The 24,451-nt window shown below is 39.7% G+C and overlaps 1 protein-coding gene across 2 annotated transcripts in view; it reads right to left on the bottom strand.

Annotated features, from left to right (window-relative positions):
• Nucleotides 1-24,451, bottom strand: part of usp9 (ubiquitin specific peptidase 9) — a 161,930-nt gene that overhangs the window by 124,488 nt on the left and 12,991 nt on the right. Inside the window, exons 6-12 of one of the 2 annotated variants that reach the window (XM_048603190.1) lie at nt 21,678-21,793; nt 11,595-11,846; nt 11,374-11,512; nt 10,523-10,675; nt 3,553-3,657; nt 3,267-3,473; nt 442-578 (exon numbers count right to left, since the gene is read on the bottom strand). In XM_048603190.1, coding sequence (XP_048459147.1) covers nt 442-578; nt 3,267-3,473; nt 3,553-3,657; nt 10,523-10,675; nt 11,374-11,512; nt 11,595-11,846; nt 21,678-21,793 — 1,109 coding nt within the window. Of the gene's footprint in view, nt 1-441; nt 579-3,266; nt 3,474-3,552; nt 3,658-10,522; nt 10,676-11,373; nt 11,513-11,594; nt 11,847-19,282; nt 19,371-21,677; nt 21,794-24,451 lie in introns of those variants that run through there. The other variant, XM_048603191.1, reaches the window with a different exon arrangement.

Raw genomic sequence — 24,451 nt, forward strand, 5'->3', positions numbered from 1 at the left:
GCCAGGTATTGGATGTGATCAGTGTACTTTCCCTTAATGTCTTCTGCTTGCTGTCTGATTTTATTTAGCAACAGCAAAACGACCACTGTCGATGATTTATTTGAAGTTTTTACTTACTTCATAATTACTTGGTATGCTGTTGTATTCTTTTTAAGAAAAAATACTCTATTGCCCAACTTGCTTTTGAGTATCATAAGCATAGCTTTACCTTCATTTCCTGATGTGTAAAAGCAGATCTAGATAGTTTCAATTTCCATTAGACACCATATGCGTGAAACACAACCTGAAGTCTACATTTACTTTCAAGGATGAAATGTATGAACTACTACGTGTAACTAAATCCAAAGAATGATAATCTTTTGAAATAATGGTATTTCCATGTCATTTTTTAGGAAATGATTGTCTACATCTCAGAGGATTCTAAATGGTCATTCATCGTACCTTAAATTCTGCGGTGCTTCTCCAAATAGACTACAGATTTCCCTAATTTGTTTCAAAGCAGGAATGACCCATTTGTCATTAGTACGTAGTTCCTCCACAAAACGATCTATCCACTGGATCTTCTGAGTGTCTCGGTCCTATTTGAATTGCAATTGGCATTAGTAACTCAAAGTATTACAGAAAATTAAACTAAATACTATTTATGCAGTAATTAGTCCTCTTTCCTATCGAAAGGAAAAAGCAATGTATTTTCAAGAACATTTTTCAAAACAACAGTTAGTTTAAAATGAGAGTACAACAGAAAATATATTTGGGACAGAAATTAAGGTCAAGCCTGCCACCACAAGTAAACACATGATTATGCTTCAACTTCAAATAACAGGTAACTTGAAAAAGTCTTTTCCTTGGCTGAGTTCACAAATTATATTGTTCAATGCTCAGTGTTATTTGATTTTTTTTTAATGTAAAAAAGTTGGATTCACTTTTACTTTCAACACATAAGCAAATTAGTTTTTCAATGTTATTTGTCACTTGTATAATCTATCATATGACAATAACACTAAAATGAGGATGTTTGGAAAGAATACAAAAATACATAGCTTCAGAAGCTGACAGCTTCATCCATTTAGAAAACCAGCTATTTTGAATTGAGCAATTTTGTTTTTAAAATGTTTCCAAATTACAAGAATGGTCATTTTGTTAATTAATAGAACATCTGATAAAACACAATTCCTTATTATATCATTTTATGATGTATGGAAATAGAGAAGAACAGCTTCTTCCCCCACTATCAGACTTATGAATGGTCTCTCATATTAAGAGTTCGACTTTCTCTGCATCTGTAACACTATATATTGCATTCTGTTCTATTACCCTGATGTACCTATGTAAGCGATGACTTGTCTGGTTGGCACAATACTTTTAACTGTGTCTCAGTACATGTGACAATAATAAATCAAATCAAATCAAACCAAACACAGACCATTATAAATAAAGCTATTGAACTGCAAGTGCAAGAGCCACAGGGGAATTTAATTCCTTGACAATTACAGAAATCTGACTTAAATGTGGGCAGGGCTGCGCATGAACATTCTTGAGTGCAAAGTTCAGCAAAGACGGGAAAAGTGGATAAGGCAGCACTTATTGAGAAGAATATTACATTTCTGGAAGTAGAGGGGTGAGACAGAGTCTATTTGATTACAGTTAAGGAAGAGGAGAGTACTATCTTACAAATCCATGCATTCCATAACCTGTAAAAGATTTGGAGAAACAAATCTGCAATAAAATTAGAGGCGCAAATATTATGCATCACAGATGGGGGATTATCCCAATACAGACTGTGATAACAGATAATAGTACAGTTTCATGTGTTTGAGGGAATTTTCTAGATCAGTATTCATTTAGCTTGACAAAGTTGACATGGCTGGATCTGGTCCCAGGCAATGAAGTGGATCAACTATTAGTAGGGGAACATTTAAGGAGTTAGTGACAATGTGGTTTTGGACAGCTACTAAAAACAGCACAAAGCAAATCAGAGCAAAAATAAAAAATTGCAGAGGGATTGATTTTACTGCAGTAAGCATAAACTGGAAATAAAAGTTTTGCCATCAAAATCATCATGGAACATTCAACTCGCTAAATTTAATGAAGATGGCAGTTCAGTTATGTTGAGGCACATGGCCATGAATTAAAAAACCAGAACTAACAAAGCCTAAACCCCCTCAATGACAGGAGATAGCAAGTTGAAGCAAAAACTCAGCTCATTAAGACAGATGTCAGATTGATAGCACAAGAATACAGAAAGTTTAGAGGGAAAAATAAGAAAATGAGAAACAAATAAATTGCGGAAAGAAACTAGGATCTGACATCAGCGCACAAATCGTAACAGGGCAGCAAAACGATGGCTGGGACTGAAAGCGGACCAAAACAGGGAATTACACCTGGGAAGGGAGAACATGGTTGTAGTAGTAAATGAGTATTTCACATTGATCTTGTTGAGGAAGACGTTGCCAAAGTCATAAAAGAAAAGTTAGTTGAGACACTGGGTGGGTAAAAATATTGACAAAGGTGGTGTTAGAAAAGTTCATGCTAAATAAAGTTAAGTTTAGGAACCAGGTCCAGGTTCATCAGAAGAAACTGAAGAAAGAAAAAGAAAAGAACTACAAAGACACTGGACATAAGGTTCCAATCCCCTTCAACATAGGGATGGCATCAGAAGACTGGAGCATTACAGATGTTACACTTTTGTCAGAAGAAGGGTAAAGACAAGTCCAGTAAATATCGAACAGTAAGTTTAACTTTTATAGTAGGAAAGAATATAGGTATGATAATCCAGGACAAGATTAACAGCAAATTGGACAATTGTGGATTAAGAAAAATCAGCACATATTTGATAACAGCAGATTGTTAACTATGTTAAAATTTTCAAAACTTAAGATTGTGATCTGTGAGGAGAGTGAAAGAATTTAAAAAGGACTGGGCAGATAAGCAGCAAATGGAGTCTAATACAGAGAAATGTTTAGTATTACATTTTGGTAGGACGAACAAGCAGAGGTAATATGAAATGAAAGGCCCAATTCTAAAAGGGATGGAGGAGCACAGGGGAGGGGAGGGGGTGGTCAATGTTCACAAATTGTTGCAAGTGGCAGGGTATATTAGGAAAACAGTAAATAAACATCCTTAAGGGAACAAAATAAAGAGCAAAAAAAAGTTGAGATTTAATTTCCATATATATCTCAATTAACAACCTATTGCAGCACATGCCTTGGGATCAGACATGTAAAAGTTTATTGTGCCGTATCTAACAAAATGCAGCATTCTCTCACCTGAGAACAGCTATAATCCAGGATTTTGATGTGCGCGCTTAAAGCCTGGTCCATGATGTCAACAGGTACATCATCACTGTGCGCTAAATTCCACAGGAGGTTCAACACTTTGTGTGCCATCACACCATCTTTGTCATCCTCAGCAAGGCGGCGAATCAACTCTAACAGTTTTTCACGTTGCTTTTTACTTGCATTTGTCCAACTTGCCTAAATTAAAATTTTGGACAGGGAATGAATACATAATTCATCATATTGGTCAATTTATTTAAGCATGAAAGAAATTTACCTTAAAACAATCAAAAAGGTGGTCAAGCTGTTCTGGAGAAAAATCCCAAGCCAATTTTGCAAGAAGGTCATGGACATTCTTCACAATTGCTTCATGTTTACCAGCCTGCAGAAGAAAGTATATACATGTATCAACATGGAGAATTCCAGTGGTGGAAGGTTCTTTGAAGAATCTTCAATTCCTTTGAAGAAAACACCCCAATTCTTCCAGACAAAATGCATTTTCCCCTCCAGAAAACTTCACAGAAGTTTGGCTCAGTGGTTAGTACTGTTGCCTCTCAGCACCAGGGACTCAGATTCAATTCCGCCCTCAGGCAACTGTCTGCGCGGAGTTTGCACATTCTCCCCGTGTCTGCATGGGTTTCCTCCAGGTGCTCTGGTTTCCTCCCACAGTCCAAAGATGGGCAGGCTAGGTGGATTGGCCATGCTAAATTGCCACAAGTGTTCAGGGACGTGATTATAGGATGGATTATTGGGGGGACAAGTCCCAGTGGGATGCTCGGAGGGTCGATGTGGACTTGTTGGACCAAAGGGCCTGTTTCCACATTGTAAGGATTCTATTCTAAGTTGAAGCCAAATAAAATTTTCTAAAAACAGCAGTAACAACTTCAACCTACTCAAAGACAAAACATTTATTTGGAACTTACAACAGCTATATTCTGCTAACTCCACTAAATCTAGTGCAGTCCATCATTCAGTGGCGATATTCTCACTCAGGTCAAGTGATCATGAATTCAAGACCCACTGTTGCCAGTGCGCTATTCAAAAGATCTCACATGGTCAGAGGTGCTGCCTTTTAGATGAATCTCAGATGGATTAAAAAAAAACTGCATGATTCATTTCGAAAAACATTGGAGTTCAGTGATATACTGACCCACATTTATTGTTAATCACAAAAAGTGATGATATGGTCAATTATCTGTTCTTCTTTTAACTGGTTGCTTCTATGATGGAAGCAACAACATTTCTATAAAGTACCTCTTCAGCCACTGGTTTTTTTCAGGCAACATGAGATATTGTAAAATTATAATGAACAAAAAAAAATTGCAAAAGCCAGAGATCTGAACTAAAATTGCTAATGAAAAGCTCAGCACATTTGGCAGCATGCGGAAAGAAAGCAAAGTTAACACAAGAGTCCAGCAACTCTATCAGAACTGACAGCAATTAGGAAGACCAGGCCTTTTTTTTTGAGGTTGGGCTCTCGCACGGCACCACTGCTGCCTCACAGCACCAGGGACCAAGGTTGGATTCCAGCCTTGGGTGACTGCCCGTGTGGAGTTTGGATGTTCGCCCTGCCTTCGGGTGCTCTGGTTTCCTTCCACAGTCCAAAGATGTGGAGGTTAGGTCGATTAGCCATGGGAAACGTGGGGTTATGGGGACTGGGTGGGGTCTGGATGGGATGCTCTTTGGCGGGTCAGTGCAGATACTGGGCCAAATTACTTCTTTCCATACTGTAGGGCCCCTTGAATATCAACAAGCCCCATCTAGATGTGAAACTGCAGGAGATGGGGGAAGATACTAAATTTCTTTTCAGTATTTACTGTGGAGTAGGATATGGAAGCTAGAGAATTTGGAGAAACAAATAGTGAAATAAATAGGTCTTAAAGAATGTCCATATTACAGAGGTGGTGGTGTTAGATGTCATAAAACGCATAAAGGTGGATAAATCCCCAGGACACGATCAGGTGTATCCCTGAACTTTGTGGGAAGCTAGGGAAATGATTGCTGGGCCCCTTGCTAAGTTATTTGTATCATCGATAGTCACGGGTGAAGTGCCAAAGACTGGAAAGTGTCTAAAGTGGTGCCATTATTTAAGAAATGTACTAAGGGACAGTCAGGTTACTACATACTGATGGGCCTGACATCAGTGGTGGCTAAGTTATTGGAGGTGCTGAGGGACTGTAGTTATATGTGTATTTGGAAAGGCAAGGACTGATTCGGGATAGTCAACATGGCTTTGCGCTGGGGAAATAGTGTCTCACTAACTTGATTGAATTTTTTGAAGTTGACAAAGAAGACTGATAAAGGCAGAGCGGTGGATGTTGTCTATATGGACTTCAGCAAGGCATTTGGCAAGGCTCTGCATGGTAGACTGGTTAGCAAGGTCAGATCTAACGGAGTAAAGGGAGAGCCAGCCATCTGGATACAAAATTGGTTTGAAGGTAGGAGCCAAGGGGTGGTTGTGGAGGGTTGTTTTTCAGACTGCAGGCCTGTAACCAGTGGTGAGTCACGAGCATCGATGCTGGGTCCACTGCTTTCTGTTATTTTACATAAATGATTTGGATGTGAATTTAGGAGGAATGGTTATTAAGTTTGCAGATGACACAAAAATTGGTGATATATTGACAGTGACGGTTACTTCAGCATAACGGGACCTTGATCAAATGGGTCAAAGAGTGGCAGATGGAGTTTAATTTAGATAAATATGATGTGTTGCATTTTATAACACAAATCAGGGCAGGACTTGTACATTAAATGGTAGGGTCCTGGGGAGACTTGCTGAACAAGAAGAACTTAGAGTGCAGGTTCATAGTTCCTTAAAGTGGAGTTGCAAGTAGACAGGTTAGTGAAGGCAGTGTTTAGTATGCATGCCTTTATTGGTCAGTCCATTGAGTACAGGAGTTGGACGTCATGTTGCAGCTGTATAAGACATTGATTAGGCCAATGTTCAATCCTGGTCTCCCTACTGCAGGAAACTTCTTGTTAAACTTGAAAGGGTGCAGAAAAGATTTACAAGGATTGGACAGGTTGAGCTACAGGGAGAGGCTGAACAGGCCGAAGCTGTTTTCCCTGGAGTGTTGGGGCTGAGGGGTGACTTTATGGAGGTTTATATGCTCATGAAGGGCATGACTAGGGTGACTTGCCAAGGTCTTTTCCCCAGGGTAGCAGAGTCCAGAACCAGACAGCAAGGTTTAAGCTGAGGGGGGAAAGATTTAAAAGCTACCTAAGGAGCAACATTTTCATGCCGAGGGTGGTTTAAGTATGGGATGAGCTGACAGAACTGGTAGAGGTTGGTACAACATATAAAAGGCATCTGATGGGTACATGAATAGGAAGGGTTTAGAGGGATATGGGCTAAATGCCTGTAAATGGGACTAGGTTAATTTAAGATATCTGGTCAGCATGGACATGTTGAACCAAAGGGTCTGTTTCTGCACTGCGCAAGTCCACAACTCTATGATAGCTTAGGGTAGCAGAGAATGGGTTATCAGTGCTGAAAGCGAACCATGTAACAATAGGCCTCCAAGGGAGTGAAAATAGGTTGACTGTGCAAAAAGCAACCCATGTCACAATGGGACTGGGCATGGAAGGTGAGTAAGAAAACATAGAAAGATGAATCAGGTATTGGATACAATGTTGAGTCCCAGAAGCTACAAGGTCCACAAGCAGAAAATGAGATGCTGTTCTTCAAGCTTGTGCCAAGGTCGCTGCTGTGCTGCTGCAGACCTGAAACAGAAATGTTGGTGTGGAAACATGATGGTATTCAAGGGGCAGACAACTAGAAGCTCTGGGTCATTTTTACAGGTAAAACATAGGTGTTCTTCAAAGCGGCCACTCAGTCTACGTTTCAACTCCCAAAATAAAGGAGACCACACTGTGAATAGTGAATACAGTAGTCTAGATTGATCTGTGATTGCATGGGAGGGTGCTGGAAGGTTGGGAAAGGAGAGGGACTAGTTTGCAAGCAAACAGGTAAATCAATGCTCTACCTCCTTACATCCACAAGGCACTTTCTCATACAATCACAGGTGTAACACCTGTCTGTTTACCTCTTCCCTCCTCAACCAAGGGTCCCAGATATACTTATCAGGTGAAGCAGCAATTCACCCTGTATTTCATTCAATCTAGTTATCAAAAGCTGCCATTTGTGTCACCTCCAACAGGATGCCGCATCCAGACACATATTCCCCTCCCCTCCTTTGTCAGCATTTCACAGGGACATCCTGGTCCATTCCTCCTTCATTGAAGACAAGATTAAATGTTGAATTCAGAAGCAGTTTTGTTGTTAAACCAAAATGCAGTTACTGGATTATAACACAAGCTACCGTATAGATTCCAGAAGTTTGTTAATAATACTTTAGACATTTCCATACTTCTGCAGAGATCAATATCCATTGTACAAAAGTAGGGTATGGAGAAAGTACAGTGAATTAAGCAAAGGATTAAAAATCTCAAAATGCAAAACGCTAAGTAAACAATTCATTATTTAAAATTTAGCTTGATCGTGCATAATTGTGTCTTGGAATTGCACTGTTAGACCATTGGAGGTCAATATTGTGACATGTTTGTTGGCACTCAGGCATATTGAGGGGAGAAACTGGAATTTAGCGGAAAAATTAACGAATTCTAGATAATGTAAATTGACAGCAATTAATTTTTCTGAAACCATTTAGATGTTTCTGTCGAGTAGTTACAAGTTTCAATTTGGAAACATATGGGTTTTATTTACAATTTTAATAAAAATCTAGATTCTAAGTTGTAAGACTTACTATAGTCAGTCTTTGGTGTCACTACCAAGTAAGCACAAATGACAGAGTCAACACAAATACAAGAAGTCACCACCTAATAAAGGATTAGTAAGAATGAAAAAGGAGCCAGCCTGAAAACCAAAGAACAACTTCAGAATATCAAAATTATTTTGACCCCGGTCAACATTGCTACGATTTTAAAATTCTCAGCTGCATTCCAAGTGGTTTGAAAAAGGGGGAACATAATGTTATGTTCCCCCATGAACCAGGTGTCATGACATCACGGAAGCTGCTCATCACACTTCAGCCTCCTGAAAATTCCAAACTAATCTGTAGTTTTCATACAGATACAAATATCTCCCATGTAATTCCAAGTGTTGATGCACAGGCTTCTGAAGTCAGGGTTTCAGCATCTCTATTACACCAAAATTTCAGATTTACATGGAAACAATCTAAAATCACACAGCTCATTTGATACGGTTCCTGCTGATTTTCCAGTTGGATAATGAACTTTGAGACATTGGTTTACAGGATTATTGGAAAGCTGCAGAAAGAAACCAAAAGTAAATTCACCTTTTCTGGATCTATTAATTAATGATGCCAAATCAATGAAAGAGGCAAGTCAGGTAACTAATGGCTTCCTTAAAAAGGGGAAAGTCTGAAGAATCTCCTTAAAAGGGAGAGCTCAAAAAGCCACTGCAGCTGGAGTTCGCACAACCTACGAACTCATTATCTTTAAGATTTTGAACACAACTGTCTACTTCTGCAGAGGCACTGCCAGCATTCCACTCTCCTGTGCCTGCAACATACCAGTCGCAGTGTCTTCACCACTCCCCATAACACCAGTGCCACCAGCTGCACTGGTTCTAATGCCCTTTGCTTTGCCTTCCATATCTTCAGTGGGCCCACTGCTACTAGCCTGCCTTCCCTCCAACAAAATGTACTGGCTGCACCTGCACCCACTTCTACCCCAGCTGCTGTGGGCCTGCTGCCAGCTACACACAGCTTCTTCTTACCCTCCTCCACCCCGACAGTCTTTAGCTCCAGTGGTCCTTCGTTTTCCTCCAGCAAGGCTTTAACTAACTTTAGTCAAACTGCCCAAAGGCTAGGAACTAGCACAATGAACATTGCTAGCTTATTTGATGCAGTATGTAATATTTGAGACAACTTATGAGTATGTAGCATGGCTCATGCATACAAATGCTGAAATAAATTTCACCATTGTCCATGCAGATCTCTTCTCAAAGCTAATCATAGTAAAAACTGAAAGAAATAAAGATGCTGTCAATCAGGAACAAAAACAGAAGTTGCTGGGAAAGCTCAGCAGTCTGACAGCATCTGTGAAGAAAAATCACAGTTAACTTTTCAGGTCTGATGACCCTTCCCAAGAAATGATGGTAGCTGGGAAAACGTCAGATTGTATGCAGAAAATAGGGAGGTGGTTGGGGTCGAGAGTAAACGATAGGATAGAGCCCAAAGAGAGAGAAGAGCAGTTGGATAGACAAGAGTTGATAACGATCTGGCTAGGAGGGTGAATAGTTGTTAATGGGGATTGTTAGTAATGAAGAACAGTCAGTGTGTAATGGCAAGCTATGTGATAACAAGGCCTGTGTGGGGGGGTAGGAGGTAGGGGGCTGGGACATGGGAGAGTTTAGGCTCTAAAATTATTGAACTCAATATGGAGTCTACAGGGCTGCAGGGTCCCCAAGCGGAAAACGAGGAGTTGTTTTTCCATCTTGCGATGGGCTTCACTGGAACACTGCAGCGAACCAGAGGCTGAGATGTTGATCAGGGAACAGAGTGGTGTGTTAAAGTAGCAGACAACAGGTAGCTCAGGGTCCTTTTTGCGAGCAGAACGTAGAAGTTTTGTGAAGCAGTCACCCAGTCTCCACTTCATTTCCCCAATGTAGAGGAGACCACACTGTGAGCAGTGATTGCTGCAAGACTAGATTCTGGGAAGTACAGGTGAAGTGTTGCTTCACCTGGAAGGTATGTTTGGGCCCTTGGATACTGGGGAGGGAGGAGGTAAATATGCAGGTGTTGCACCTTTGCCGGTTGCAGGGAAAGGTGCCATGGGGAGTGATGGGGGTGAAGGAAGAGTGGACCAGGGTGTCACAGAGGGAATGGTCCCTGCGGAAGGTGGACAAGGGAGGGGAGGGGAATGTGTGTCTGGTGGTGGCATCTCGCTGGAGGTGGTGGAAATGACATCTGAGATGATCTTCTGGATGTGGATGCTGGTGGGACGGTAGGTAAGGACAAGGGGAACCCTATCGCTGTTGTGGGAGGGAAGACAGGGGGTGAGGGCGGGAAGGCGGAAGTGCAGAAGATGGGTCGGATTCGATTGAGGGCCCTGTTGACAACAAAACTAATAATCATTTTTTTCCTGCATTAAACATCTGATTGCAAGCCATTTAGAACTATTCTTCAACAAAACCAATGTATTTTTAAACAAAGATAAAAATCATACATGACTAGGCTGAATGCTGTTCTTTATTTCCTCACCTGTGCTGCCCAAATGTTGTCAAGATCTTGGAGGGTGAGCGCTTTTTCCTTAATGACAAAACGAAGTATCTTCTCTAGTTTTTCAACATATTGTGGCTGATGTAGACTGTCACGCAACACAATTGACAAGATGTTATTTTGTTGAATCCACTCCTACAAATAATTAACAGAAAGAGAAACTCACTGCCAAAATATATGAAAGAACAATGACAATACTTTTAAAAAAAGAAATCAAACTATTCAGACTATGTGGAAATTTGTTTCACAAACCGAAAATCTCAGGAACACTAGCGATCATTTTCAAACTTTCAACATATTTTGAAAACTAAAAAAGATGGCTCATCATGCAGTTCTCAAAGTAGAGAGAAAAAAAAACCAGTTCACCACATCTTTCAGATAGCAAAATATCAAAATTGCATCAGACAATGTCTACACAGCAAGATGATGCAAGTTGAGCAGAGGTGTGGAAAAAGTAGCAGAATGTGGAACAAATATAGACAGTTGTTGATTGCAGGGTTTAGCTCTGAACGACTTTTCATTAAATACACAGGCAGATAAGTGACAAAGAAAAAGTGCATGCTAGCAAATCTTTTTATTTCTTTGTAACTTGCAAATCAATATGGTACCGTTACCTTTATTACATATTGTTCTGGTCTGCAGACTTGTCCAAGTTAGATTCTAAATTTTAAAAAGGCATTTCTGCCATTTCCAAAAGAACAATATCTAATTCAAACAGAACACAATATAAAGTACGAAGACAAATTGATGAGAAGGCACTGAAGATGTCTGAACAATCAAACATCACATTACACATTTTCCACTCTGATACAAAAGTAAACCTTACTACTTACTGCCATTCTCTCTGCTGTCAACCACTCCTCTTCTTCTGGACTGCCATGGCGATGAGTATAATAAGAGACACTGGAAATCACCTTGTTAACTTCATTTAGTGCATTCATTTTTCCATTAAAAGATGAAATTTGTAACAACCTACAAGACATAGGGTTAAATTACAATAAAATAAAATCACAAACAACTTCAATAAAAATCTAAAATCTTCCAGTAAAATTACCTTAGTATCATTTTTAGCCTAAATATTTCTAAATTTTTGACAGTTTCCTCCTGCCCAGGAACCCGTGAAGCTAAGTTTTTCAGTGATTTTATTATCATAGATAATGCATCATTTTTGGCTTCATTCTTCGCTTCTTTTTTCAGCTCCTCATCCGTCAGATTTTCTAGAAACTGTGGAACCATTTCTATTATAGGAAGGAAGTATTTCTTCACTGTGTGCAAAGTAAGAAATTCATAACACTGTCCAAAAGGTCTGCAGAGAATTTAAAAAAAGTGGTATTAGCATCTTTGTTTTTATGTCATTAAACAATGTCTTCATATAAAATAAAACCCTTAAACAAAAAAATACTTAAAATTTGCACGTCACAGAAGTCTATTGCATCAATAATCAGTAAGTAACCACATAAGCCCATAATTTCAGCAACGTTAAATTAGTTTGCATCCATACTCCGTCTGCACTTGCTGCATTGACTTCAGGCACAATTCCTTCCTCTAAGCCTGAAGGCCTGGATTCCCACCTGCTCAAGAAGTGTCACTTAATATATCTGAACAGACTGATGAAAAGCATCTGAAGCACAATTTCTTTACAAGTTACGAACAAAGCTAAGATTCCTGCCCACTACACTTTTCCATTGTACTGTGTAGGAAAGGCTCATTGTGAGCTACATTTCAGTTTCTGATTTAGAAGTAAAATAAATAAACAGCTAGGAGATGAGGAATCAACAGTACCAAATTGTATCAAGTCTAATTAAGAACTGAATATCATGAAACAGGGAACTGTGCAGAGGGTGGATGACATTTTAAAAACAGTACTTCCTACCTACAGGAGGTATTTCACAAAATCCACACTGAATACAATTACGCCAAATTAAAACATATTGCAGTTAGGTGTAAAAAAAGAGCAAACTACTGAGATTTACTCCAAAAATCAAGCTCACAGCATTTGGTTGTCTTAGATAAAACTAATAATTTGTATGCAGGCTACTTTCATACAGCTGATACAGATGCGGTTCCTCTCAAACCTATCCACGTTGACACAAATGCAAACAGCACCAATTCAACTTTTACATACTTCTTTAGCTTGAAGGACTCATTGTACAGCATCAAAACGCATGAACACAAGTCTTGTGCAGGGTAACACAACAATTACTTGAAATGAATTACAATATAGTTTTCATTATGACTGAGGAAATTATGTTCAAGTCCTAAACAAAACCAGTCCAAAGATTGAAACTGCACAGCCTTCAGCATCAAGTCAATACAGAAGAAACAGTGAGCAAGACAAATTACAAACTAAATTTTCACGAATGACCAGAAAATTTGTTCAAAATTTTGTCTGCACTCCAGCAAGCCACTGCTCATCATGTGAGTTACAGTGAATGCAGAAAGCCAAGTTCAAAGATGGTGCATTTTATCAGAAAACTTTACGAGTTTCACACAATGCACGCAAATGAGGATTGCGACGAATTTTTGAATTGATTCTCTACCTTCAAGTGTATTTTGTGGGTTTTTGAAAGTCCATTTAAACAAACAAACAAACAAACAAACAAACAATCTGAAGAGTACAGTCACTGACTAGATATAGAACTCAAATTATTTTCCCACAAAATAGTTTCTGCAGGTTTCCAGTCAAATGTTCCACAGAAAAGTCAGTTTTCCAGCTCACATCAATCCAGTACTTTAAGGAAGATTAAAATAGGATCCAGTTTCCTTTACTTGTCCACCTAAGACATAGTTGCAAAATACCACCAGCCATTCATTAACACATTTATTATTAGCAGAGAATTTGGCAATGTTAAGCTCGAAGATTTGGAAATGGACAGATTTGGCTTTTTATTCACCAAATAAATTTGGCCAAGTCTGCATTAAAAAGATTCAGGTCTTAATTGTAGTGTGCTTCATGAATTATACTTTAATCACAAGCATCTAATCCCTTGAACTGTTCTCTGAATTTTAGGTAGTTTCTCCTGCAAAATCATCTGCAATATTCTGTCTGAACTTACAATATCACAAGGAAATGTGTGATATTCTGAAAAGCAAATAAATATTCTGACGTGTTTTGAAAAGATTCGCATTAATACAACTTTCACAACCATTCATGAAGTTATTAGAACAGCTACATTCTGCTTTCATGGAAAATCTCAAACCATGGCACAATGGTTAGACAGTCTGTTGCAGCTTTCAAGACAAAACAATTCAACCTGAAGAGTCTAGTCACTCTGGCACCTATGCCCGCAACACAGAAGTCATGACTGGTGCAGGTTAGACTACTTTTTATGGTTTGTGATATACAAACAATATAAGTTAATTTACTTAAGTTCTATCAGCCTAAAAGAATTCCACAGTTAGAGGGAGAAACAACAGGAATAAGTAGAATTTACAGAGGTGGAACAAAGAACTTAGGAGCAGGAGAAAGAAATTTAAACCTTTGTGTTTGTTCTACTGTGGCTGATCAGTTTGTTGTTTCCACTTGCCTGCATTCATCCCAATCAAAACTTTATCTCACTCATACTTGACGAAGTTCAGCAACCCGAAATCAACTTGGAAAAATTTCTTGAAAGGAGTTCAACATACTCTAAACAGTTTTAAAAAATGCTCTCCTTTATTTTGAAAGGAGACATTTTATTTTTAAAACCGCACACCCAAGTATAACCTTCACACAAGAGAAAGCATCCCAAGAATCCCCTAAGAATCTTTACAGTCCAAAAAAACCCATCTCTCAATTCTTTAAAACTTCAATCCGTATAGACTCTGCTTGCTCAATTTTTCTTCACGGTAAGCCCTTCAGCAATTGATGGCACACGGTGGCTCAGTGGTTAGCACTGCTGCCTCACAGCACCAGGGACCTGGGTTCGATTCCAGCCGTGGAGCACTGTGTGGAGTTTGCACATTCTCCCCGTGTCTGCGTGGGTTTCCTCCGGGTGCTCCAGTTTCCTCCCACAGTCCAAAGATGTGCAGGCTAGGTGGACTGGCCATACTAAATTGCCCATAGTGTTCAGGGATGTGTGGATTGGGTGGGTTATGGGGGAAGGGTCTGGGTGGGATGCTCCGAGCGTCGGTGTGAACTTGTCGGGCCGAACGGCCTGTTTCCACACTGTAGGGATCCTATGATTGAACCGTCTCTGAATGGCTTTTTAAGGCAATTATAATCTTTACTTAATTAAAGAGGCCATAACATGCGCACAGTGCACCAAAGTCTCAGCAAGGCTTTCCACAACCATCATAAAATTTAACTTTCCTCGTCAAACATTACTTAAGTCTCTGTTTGCCTCTCTAGTCACTTGCTCTAACAGCGCACTAACACTTGGAAATTCAGTTCCAAGACACCCAGATTCCTCTGTACTTCCCAGTTCTGCAATCACACTCTACTGAAACAGTACACTGTTTATATTCTTCCAGCCAAAGTAGATAAATTCATCATATCTTCCCACATGATGCTCCATCTTCCAAATTTCTGCCCTCTCACTCAACTTGTGTATTCCTCTGCAGACACTGTACCTTGTTTGCAACATTTTGCCCCTCTGTTTTGCTGTCACCAATAAACTGGGCTGCTATTTATTTGATTTGGAAGAGTGGACCATTGATATAGATCATATTGAGATCCCAGTACTGTTAGCTGTAACTAAAGGAGTGCCACAGGTAGGAATTAGCAAAGATATGCACTCTATAGTTTCCTCCAGCAGAATGACGATGTATAATAGCGTTGTCAGAACTGTTCCAAGAATAGTGAGTCATGGAAAATAGCTGCTTTAAAAATTGAAAGCATATGGCACCTTTAAGCAGTGACTCTCATGAGCTAAAAGAAGGGTAAACTTAAGTGTTGTTATACATGTCAAAATTTTTCTACAGCAATGTTAGAAGTACTGGGAAATACAGAAATTACAGCAAGGAAAAGGCACAAATAGGATGAACAGCTCAATGTTGGCAAGTGAAATGAGTGAATTAACTAGTTGTGGGAAGTTATATATCAAGGAGTTCAGGAATTGACAAAAACAGAGTTGAGGACAGGTGTGCGTGTGTGGTGGCAACAGTTGGGTGGAAGGGGTTGGCGACACTCATGCAGCAAAGGTCAAACCTCTCTGATACCTTGAACTGAAACACCCAGAGAAACACACCTTGCCTCGTAATCTGTTGAAGGAAACGTGAAAGTGGTATCCACTGCTTCTAGCCACTTCCCCCCCCAATCTGTTATAAAGGAGTGGTTAAATGAAAGAGATCCCTGATACTAACTTTATATTCAAAAAGAAACAATTTATCTAACAGTAAACAAATTAACACAACTATCAAACCAAACAATTCCCCCCTCAACTACCAACTATTCCCAAATAAAAAAATTCTAATGGTATGCTGTTCCAATAAATACAGGTCCCACTTATATCAATCAAAGTAATAAAAAAAAAATTAAAAGACAAATTACAGCCAGGATAAGTTCTCCAGAATGTTCTTTGTCTTCTCCACTGTTCTCCATCAGGAACGCCTTTCTCCGTCGAATTCCTGTGTCAGGACTGTTAGCTAAGAGTGCTATTGTATCTTGTTTAGATGATGGTTTTCTGAGAGCTGACAAAATTCAGAGAGCCAGTGATTCTTTTAGAGGTTAGTGCTCTTCTCTTGGCAGATGACAGTTGACTCTAACCCTAATTTTCAAATGGCCTCTTCTTTTATACCCTTGATGATCTATTAATTTCTAATAATATCATTGGTCCTAGGTTGTCAAAACCATCAGATTCAAATTTAATTGAGTTTTGATATCTTGGGGCTGGTTTAAATTAATTGGCTAAATTCATTAGAACCTGCTGTCTTAGTAAAAGTGCAGCTTTGCCTGCTAACAGTATAGCCTTTTGATACAATGCTTCAATTTCAAAAACCCTGCGTCTGCTGCTGCCTGCAGACATTTTTTAATCTCAAAGACACATGTTTTAAAGAGACCACAGATTCTTCCACTCTATCATTTTACAAACATAAATACTCTACCCAACTTTGCAACACAAATATCTTATTTCTGTTCCTCTTTTCTAGGACTCCAAGCATGACTTCGTTACTTGACTTCCTGAACCCAGGAAAGAGAGGGAAAAACGTTATTCAGATATGCACCCATACTTGTCACAGAACCCCACTGCAGTGTGGAAGGAGGCCATTCAGCCCATCAAGTTCACACAGACCTTTGGAAGAACATCCCGACCAAATCCATGCCCTCTATCATATCCCAGTAAGTCTGCAGTTTTCATCCCTAATTCACCTAGCCTACACATCTCTGAACACCACAAACAATTTCAGAATGGCCAATCCACCGAACTGCCACATCTTTCAGCTGGGCAAAGAAACTAGAGCACGCGGAGGAAACCCAAGCAGACACGGGGAGAATGTGCAAACTCCATGCAGACAGTCACCCAAGGCTGGAAACGGGCCTGGGTCCCTGGCACTATAAGACAGCAGTGCTAATCTCTGACTCGCCGTGCCACCTGAATGGATGGAGAAAAATACAAGAGTACCACAATCTGATTTGAGAATGCACTGTAAAACAATGTGGGGAATGCTAGATGTGGTGTATTACAAAGGAATCCTAGGTTGCAACAATACAAGGGGATGCTGCTATTGTACAAAATCTGGAAATAATGGAAGAAGATTGAGCATGGAAACAAAATAATGCCCTGTAAACACTGCAATGACAAAAGGGGGACTTACCAGCACTAAAGGTGAAAAGAGTGACATGGACAGGTAGCAGCGGTTGCAAGAAATGTGCTGCAGACTGTAGAAAACGGCAGAAACACAAGGAATGGAGCAATCGGTCAGTGGAATCTATGACGAAAGGTTAGTTACAACTGGATTGGGGTACTTCAGCCTGGGAGCTCAAGGAAAAAAGCAGCCTAGATTCCTGGAAAAAAACTGCCATCGTATGGAAGTATTGGTATAAGGGCAAACAAGAGCCCAGGGTGTAAAATTATCAGTTTTAAAAAGACAAAGTTTGAGACATATAGGTTCTGAGCTATGAAGAGAAGGTTTGGTTTTCCAATGTTCTCGAGCTCAAGTTTAAAATAACTTTAAAAAGATTGTTTTGGGAAGTCTTGGGGAAAAACTAATACCATGTCTCCCAGATCTCCGATTTGGAAGCAACCACTGAATTTTAAGGCCTGCAGAAAACAAACATCCAACTGAGATGATCAAGCCAACAGTTATCACAGAATCATAGAATCCCTACAGTGTGGAAACAGGCCCTTCGGCCCAACAAGTCCACACTGACCCTTGAAGCATCCCACCCAGACCCATCCACTGCAGGCAATTTAGCATGGCCAATCCACCTAGCCTGCACACCTTTGGACTGTGGGAGGAAACCGGAGCACCCGGAGGAAACCCACGCAGACACGGAGAGAATGTGCAAACTCCACACAGACAGTCGCTCAAGGCTGGAATCGAACCCAGGTCTGTGAGGCTACAGTGCTAACCACTGAGCCGCCCCAAACTGTAAACAACTGTGGGCACAGGCAGTAGAGTTAAGGCCACAATCAAAAAAACAGCAATGATCTTATTCAATAGCAGAGTATTTTTAAGGGGCTATTAGCTTACTCTCACTCATATTTCCTGTCAAAGTTCTTCATTGTCCTGCATCAAGCCAAAACTGATCTGTATTATCCCAGATCCGTCTTAGTTCCAAACTAACGTACCTGTCCTACACTCTTCCCACAGAAATAACAGGAGTCCATACGAGGCTGTTTTAACACTTCATGGGGCTGTGGTTGATCTTCAGCCAAATTCCATATACTCAGTTTTATCCCATATCCCCTAATACTTTTAGTTAACAATCTATTAATCATGGAACTAAAAATTATCAAGTGATCTTGCATCAATTGCCACTTAGAGAAGAGCATTCTAAACTTGTACCATTCTAGTACATAAGCATTTCCTAATTTCACTCCTGAAAGGTCTGCTCCTATGCACTATATTCCTACCAGAAGAAAGATAGGTAGAAAGAAACAAACAAACAAACACTCAGTTCTCCTTGATATCATGAAAATTTCAATCAAATCATCCCATAAACTTGTAAAGTTTGGTGAATGCAAAAGTAGTTTGTGTTTCCCTTCACATTTCATCCTCAGTCCAGTTATGTGGTAAAGTTACAGTACTCCCTCCAAGATCAGTATTTCATAACTAATATGTGTGGTGCTCAGAATCACACTCAGTTCTTCAGGCACAGCAGACTATGAAAGCACTGCTTCAAACCTCTTGTATTCCAGTCCTCTGACAACAGTTGAGATCAATAATATGTTGCAGTTGTTTGTTCATTTTCTCTGATTTCTTGAAAATGAGAATTGTCAAGGTTACTTAGTACATCTTTGTTCTGCCAGAGCTTCATTCAAGGGATTAGTGTGACTCCTCCATATATCATTACTCTGCAGGAAACATGAGCTCACCGAAGGATTTGAACTGCATCGACCTGATAGCATTTAATATTTTTGAGCATTGAGGAGTCTAGACCACTTTTGACTGTTACCAGAGTTTGGCTTTGGCTTTCTGGCACTAAGCTTCTTTTCTGTGGACTCTGAATACTATTGCCAGGCATGGGATCCTGACCATTTACAAATAATGATTTTGCACATTTCTGTATCTCACTGAAACAAGCCTGGTTTAATTTTGGAGTGGTCAAGAGTTTCTTGGAATCTAAGAGCGATGATGAATTTCAATGACTGTTATCACCTTGGACATTGCTGAATGATATGATCATCTGTTCATGTAGCTTTCAATTTGTTCTCCAAATTCCTGGAACTTGTATTTTTTTTTATTTGATGGGCCAGAGACCTGAAACCTTCTCTGTACTGATCACAGCTGTTGGCTCATTTTGGAGCTGCCTCAAGCACTAACAAGCGAATGGTTTGTCCAACAATTTGTTGACCATAGATGTAGCACATGCAAGGATGAGGAGCTTCAGTTCTGTTGATAGATTGAAGAGTTTTACAGAAGCATTCCTTGGAAACTGCTGACGGGCAATTTTAACAGATTTATTCAAAATGACTAATAGAGAAGTATTGTCTCCTTTGGTGGAAACATTGAGAACAAGGTGGCACAGATTTAACATAATTGGCAAGATTAGCAATGGTAATTAGCAAAAAAGTCTTTTACAGAGATGACAGGCACCACAGGCAAAACAGCTTCTTCTGCTGTAACAATTCTGCAACTGTATGAAACATTACAAATAATCTCTACCAACACTCCTCTCAGTGACATAGGAGAGTGAAATCGGTAAATACTGACAAGTAACATAAACAGCATGTCATACAGATATAACACCGTAGGATTTTGAAAGAGTCATAGCTAACACACAGGCCTCCTAAAAATCTGACTTTGTCTACCATGTCAATGGAACCCATAACACAGTGCTAACATGCAATAACGATATTCTATTAACTAAGTAGGCTTTATAGTTTCCCACAATTAAACATGATAGCGGTAGGCAAGCTCATCATAAGCAGCTGCACATACAGGGTAACGAACTGGCATACCCATACAATACATGGTAGACCGCATTGGAGACTTGATTGACTGTTTATACTGTATGGTGAATACCAGTGAGACTCAGCTTGAAGTTGCCTAGGTCATACTGTACTGTCTTGGTTGACTGGACGGCAGGTTTGTGATGCAGTGATGCCAACAGCATGGACTCAATTCCCACACCAGCTGAAGGGTTAGTGTGAAGGAATCTCCTTCTCAACCTCTCTTTTTGCTCAAGGTGTGGTGACCCTTAGCTTAAACAAACACAAGTCATCATTCTCTCTAATGGCAGAGCAGCCCTATGGTCTGGTAAGACTATGGCCACTTCATGTTTAGTGTCAGCAGCAGGGAAGAATTGAATATTTAAGAACACTACAAAAGAAACCTTCATGGCATCCTCAACAAGAAAAAAATTCCAGCGAATAGTGAAAACATTTCAGACCTGCTAAGAAAAACACTGCAACATTAAAGGCAGCCACACCTTGGAGAAGGAGCACTAGTAACATCCAAGCACATACAGGCTACATTGCGAGGCAGTGGTCTATGATAGCATTCCAGAGTTGGAATCGATCAGTGAACAAAACAGGCATTGAAGGTTTTGAGGGTAAAATCCCTGGTGAGCCAGTGGAAATCTGAAAATGGCACAGTAATCCAGGATAGAAAAGTAGTTAAAAATCACCTAAAAACTCAAATTGATCATCTTGTCCACAGGCACCATGAAGCATGGCTATAGAAACAGAAGGGGCTACAATAGGAAGGTGAATCCAAGTTCACAGACCCAGGGACATTACAAAGACAGTAATTAAAGCTGGCCAAATTAAAAACAAACAAACAAATCATCTAATGAGCAGTGCATTTAGGGAACTTAATTCAAGTCACAAAACAGAAGATCCTTCATGACAGCCATGATAAAAGGCAAGGATCATTTATTTAAACCATGTGGAGTGGGAATCATTCATCGATAAGGTGACAATCACTTTAACAGTATTTGTACATTAAATCCATAATAAAGGAAGCAAATCTCCATTTTACCAATGAAGGGTAGGAATTCTCCACTTAGCTGCAAGGAAGCTACTGCAGAGAAAAGAAGACCGGTTATTACTGTAATTGTACAGAAAAGCCACTTGTTGTTTCTAGACTTAGTATGGTCCAAAACAATCAAGATTAATAGACTTGAGAACTGCAACTGTAATGTCAAATTCCATAATTAATGATCTATTAGTCTCATGTTATTAGTACTCCTCATTACAATCAAAGCACCACAAATTTTTGCTTAATTAAGTCAGACATCCATTTACAGAACACAAGGTTGTGTTATGGTTGCATCTTAAGATTTATCACAAGAAAACAGACATTTCTGATGCCTGCACAGCTCCCTATTATCTTACTGGAGTTCTGACCTAGATAGAAGGCTAATACTGATAAATCAAAAGATCAGACGTGCTTCCCTTATTTCCAGTCAAATAATCATCCAAGTCAAAATATCTGGCCTGATTACATGTATAGTGTTCCCTATTGTCACTTAATATGTAAAAAGTACTAAAGACTTCCCCACCAATTCCTCTCACATTTGTACATTGAGACATTGAAGAAGTCTGCTTACTTGATGAGTGCTGCAATTATCTGAACATTTAATGCTGAACCACTGACAAATCGATCATGTAGAATCTGAAATCCATTCAATGTTCCAAACTTGTTGATGAGATCGACAAGCCAACCCTAGAGATAAGTTAGAAGTTCAGATCAAAGTTATTTATGTTCATTCAAGCTCTACAGCAAGTAATTTTTTTTGAGTTATGAAATTACATAGCTACTCCTTCTGTAAGTTGTATTTTGAAAACTTGGGGGAAAAAAGTAGTACCAATTCATTGTTTCTGCAATACTGTTCAAGAATTATTCAACCAAAATAAATTAAATGGCCCACAACCCTGCAAATGAGATCCAACTGTGACAAGAGTATAAAATTTAACAACTCTTCTCCTTGCACACTTAACTTTTGAGAAAGCACTTTAGCTGCAGTAACAATTCTTCAATAAATGCAATTGCTCCTTCTAATATATGAAAACATTGGAATGAAAACTTAAAACTCCATTTTTTTAGGATCAAAGTGAGAATCCTTTCCACAATGACCATTTTGAAGCACTGGTCCACAGTTTACTCAGCATACAACCCCTGAAGAACATTCAGGAAATACTGTAATTAATTATAATTTTCCTCATTCTTGTTGCTAATTCTTGAGATCATAAAAATCTAAATTAACAAGTCATGTTAGGGCCCAACACCCTGGTGACCTAATTTGTCACTGCTGATTGGAACATTACTACATTTGGGACCATAAGATAAAGGAGAAGTCGGCCATTCAGCCCAGAAAGTCTGCTCTGCCATTCAAGGGGATCATGGCTGATCTGCTAATCCTCAACTCCACTTTCCTACCTTAACCTCATGGCTCTCAATTCCTCTACTGATTAAAAAAAACTAAAATAAAAAGTAACACTGGAGAAGTTGCTGATTAGCACAGTATTAATTGTTGGCTTGCTGACTTCTTACCAACAATTCTTGCTCGCATTAAGCAACTTCTCACTCTTTTCTTCTTTGCAATTTTCCTGAGGTATGGCCAACTGTTCTCCATGGACACTATGAAATAAAAAGTTCTTACTAGGAGTTGATTTCAGCACAAGGATATGAACTAAGCTTTCACTGCCCTGAATTAAATATCCACAGAAAAACTCGGCCTTAGTCAAAACTGCAAGTGAACATGATTAGAACAAAGAACATAAAACATAGAACAGTACAGCACAGGGCCTTTGGCCCACGATGTTGTGCCGAACTTTTACCCTAAACCTAAGGTCTATCTAACCTCCACCCCTACCTTATATTATCATCCATATGCCTATCGAATTGCCGCTTAAATGCCCCTAATGAGGCTGACTCCACTACTCTCTCCGGCAATGCGTGCCACACCCCTACCATTCTCTGAGTAAAGAACCTACCTCTGATGTCTCCCCCATATCTACCTCCACTCTAAAACTATGCCCCCAAGTAATAGCTACCTCCACCCTAGGCAAAAGTCTCTGGCTGTCCACTCTATCTATACCTCTGATCATTAGCATCCACAAGAATTGTTTCCTCCCTAACTGAAATGCATTCAGACTAATTTCAGAATTCCAGTTGCAGGTCCAATTGATAAGTTAATTTTAGCAATGACCACCAGACATTAAATCCACAATCAACTGGGCATGGATGGCCCAGACATTCAACAGATATCTTGCCGAAGATTCCAGGGAACCAGATTGCCTAAATGGTATTTGATGGATAAAATTTCATTTCTTCAATCCAAGCATCAACAGTAAAAGTAGACAAGTCAATATCGTACACAGACAGTCATAAAGTCAGAGTCATTATGTACAGAAACAAAATCGATCCAACTCGTCCATACCAATCAAGTTTCCCAAACTAAATTAGTCCCATTGGCCTGTGTTTGGCCCAAATCCCTCTAAACCTTTCCAATTCATTTACCTGCCCAAACATCTTTTAAACGTTGCAACTTACCTGCAACTACCACTTCCTCTGGCAGTTCATTCCACACAGGATCCACCCTTTGAAAAAGTTGCCCCTCAAGTCCCTTTCAAATCTTTCTCCTCTCACCTTAAACCTACGCCCTCTATTTTTTAAACTCTCCACCGTAGGGAAAAGACCTTTGCTATTCACCTTATCTATGCCCCTTGTGATTTTATACACCTCTATAAGATCACCACTCAACCCCCTATGCTCCAAGGAAAATAGCCCCAGCCTATCCAGCCTCTCCTTCTAACTCAAACCCTCCAGTCCTAGCACCACCCCTGTAAATCTTTTCTGAACCCTCTCCAACTAAATAATATCCTTCCTGAAACAGGGTGACCAGAACTCTGCACAGCCTCGTGAACATCCTGTACAATCTCAACATGATGTCCCAACTCCCACATTCAAAAGGTCTGAGCAATGACGACATGTGCGGCCAAATGCCATTTCAAACACTGTCTACCCTGTAATGCAACTTTCTAAGAACTATGTGCCTAAGCCCCTAGGTCTCTGTTGCCAAAACTACCCAGGGTCCAACCATTAACTGTGTAGGTCCTGCCCTTATTCTATTTTGCCAAAATTCAACGCCTCACATTTATCCAAATTAAACTCCATCTGCCACTTCCCAGCCCATTGACCCTTTAATCAAGATCCCATTGTGATCTTAGATAATCTTCTTCACTGTCCACTATACCACCAATTTTGGGGTCATTCACAAACTTACTAACCATTCCTCCTAAATCTCATCCGAATCTTTATATAAATGACAAAGTACAGCAGACCCAGTACTGATCCCTGTGGAACACTGTTGGTCACAGG

This window comes from Rhincodon typus, chromosome 11 (assembly GCF_021869965.1).
Source record: "Rhincodon typus isolate 14 chromosome 11, sRhiTyp1.1, whole genome shotgun sequence".
NCBI classification, from domain to species: Eukaryota; Metazoa; Chordata; class Chondrichthyes; order Orectolobiformes; family Rhincodontidae; genus Rhincodon; species Rhincodon typus.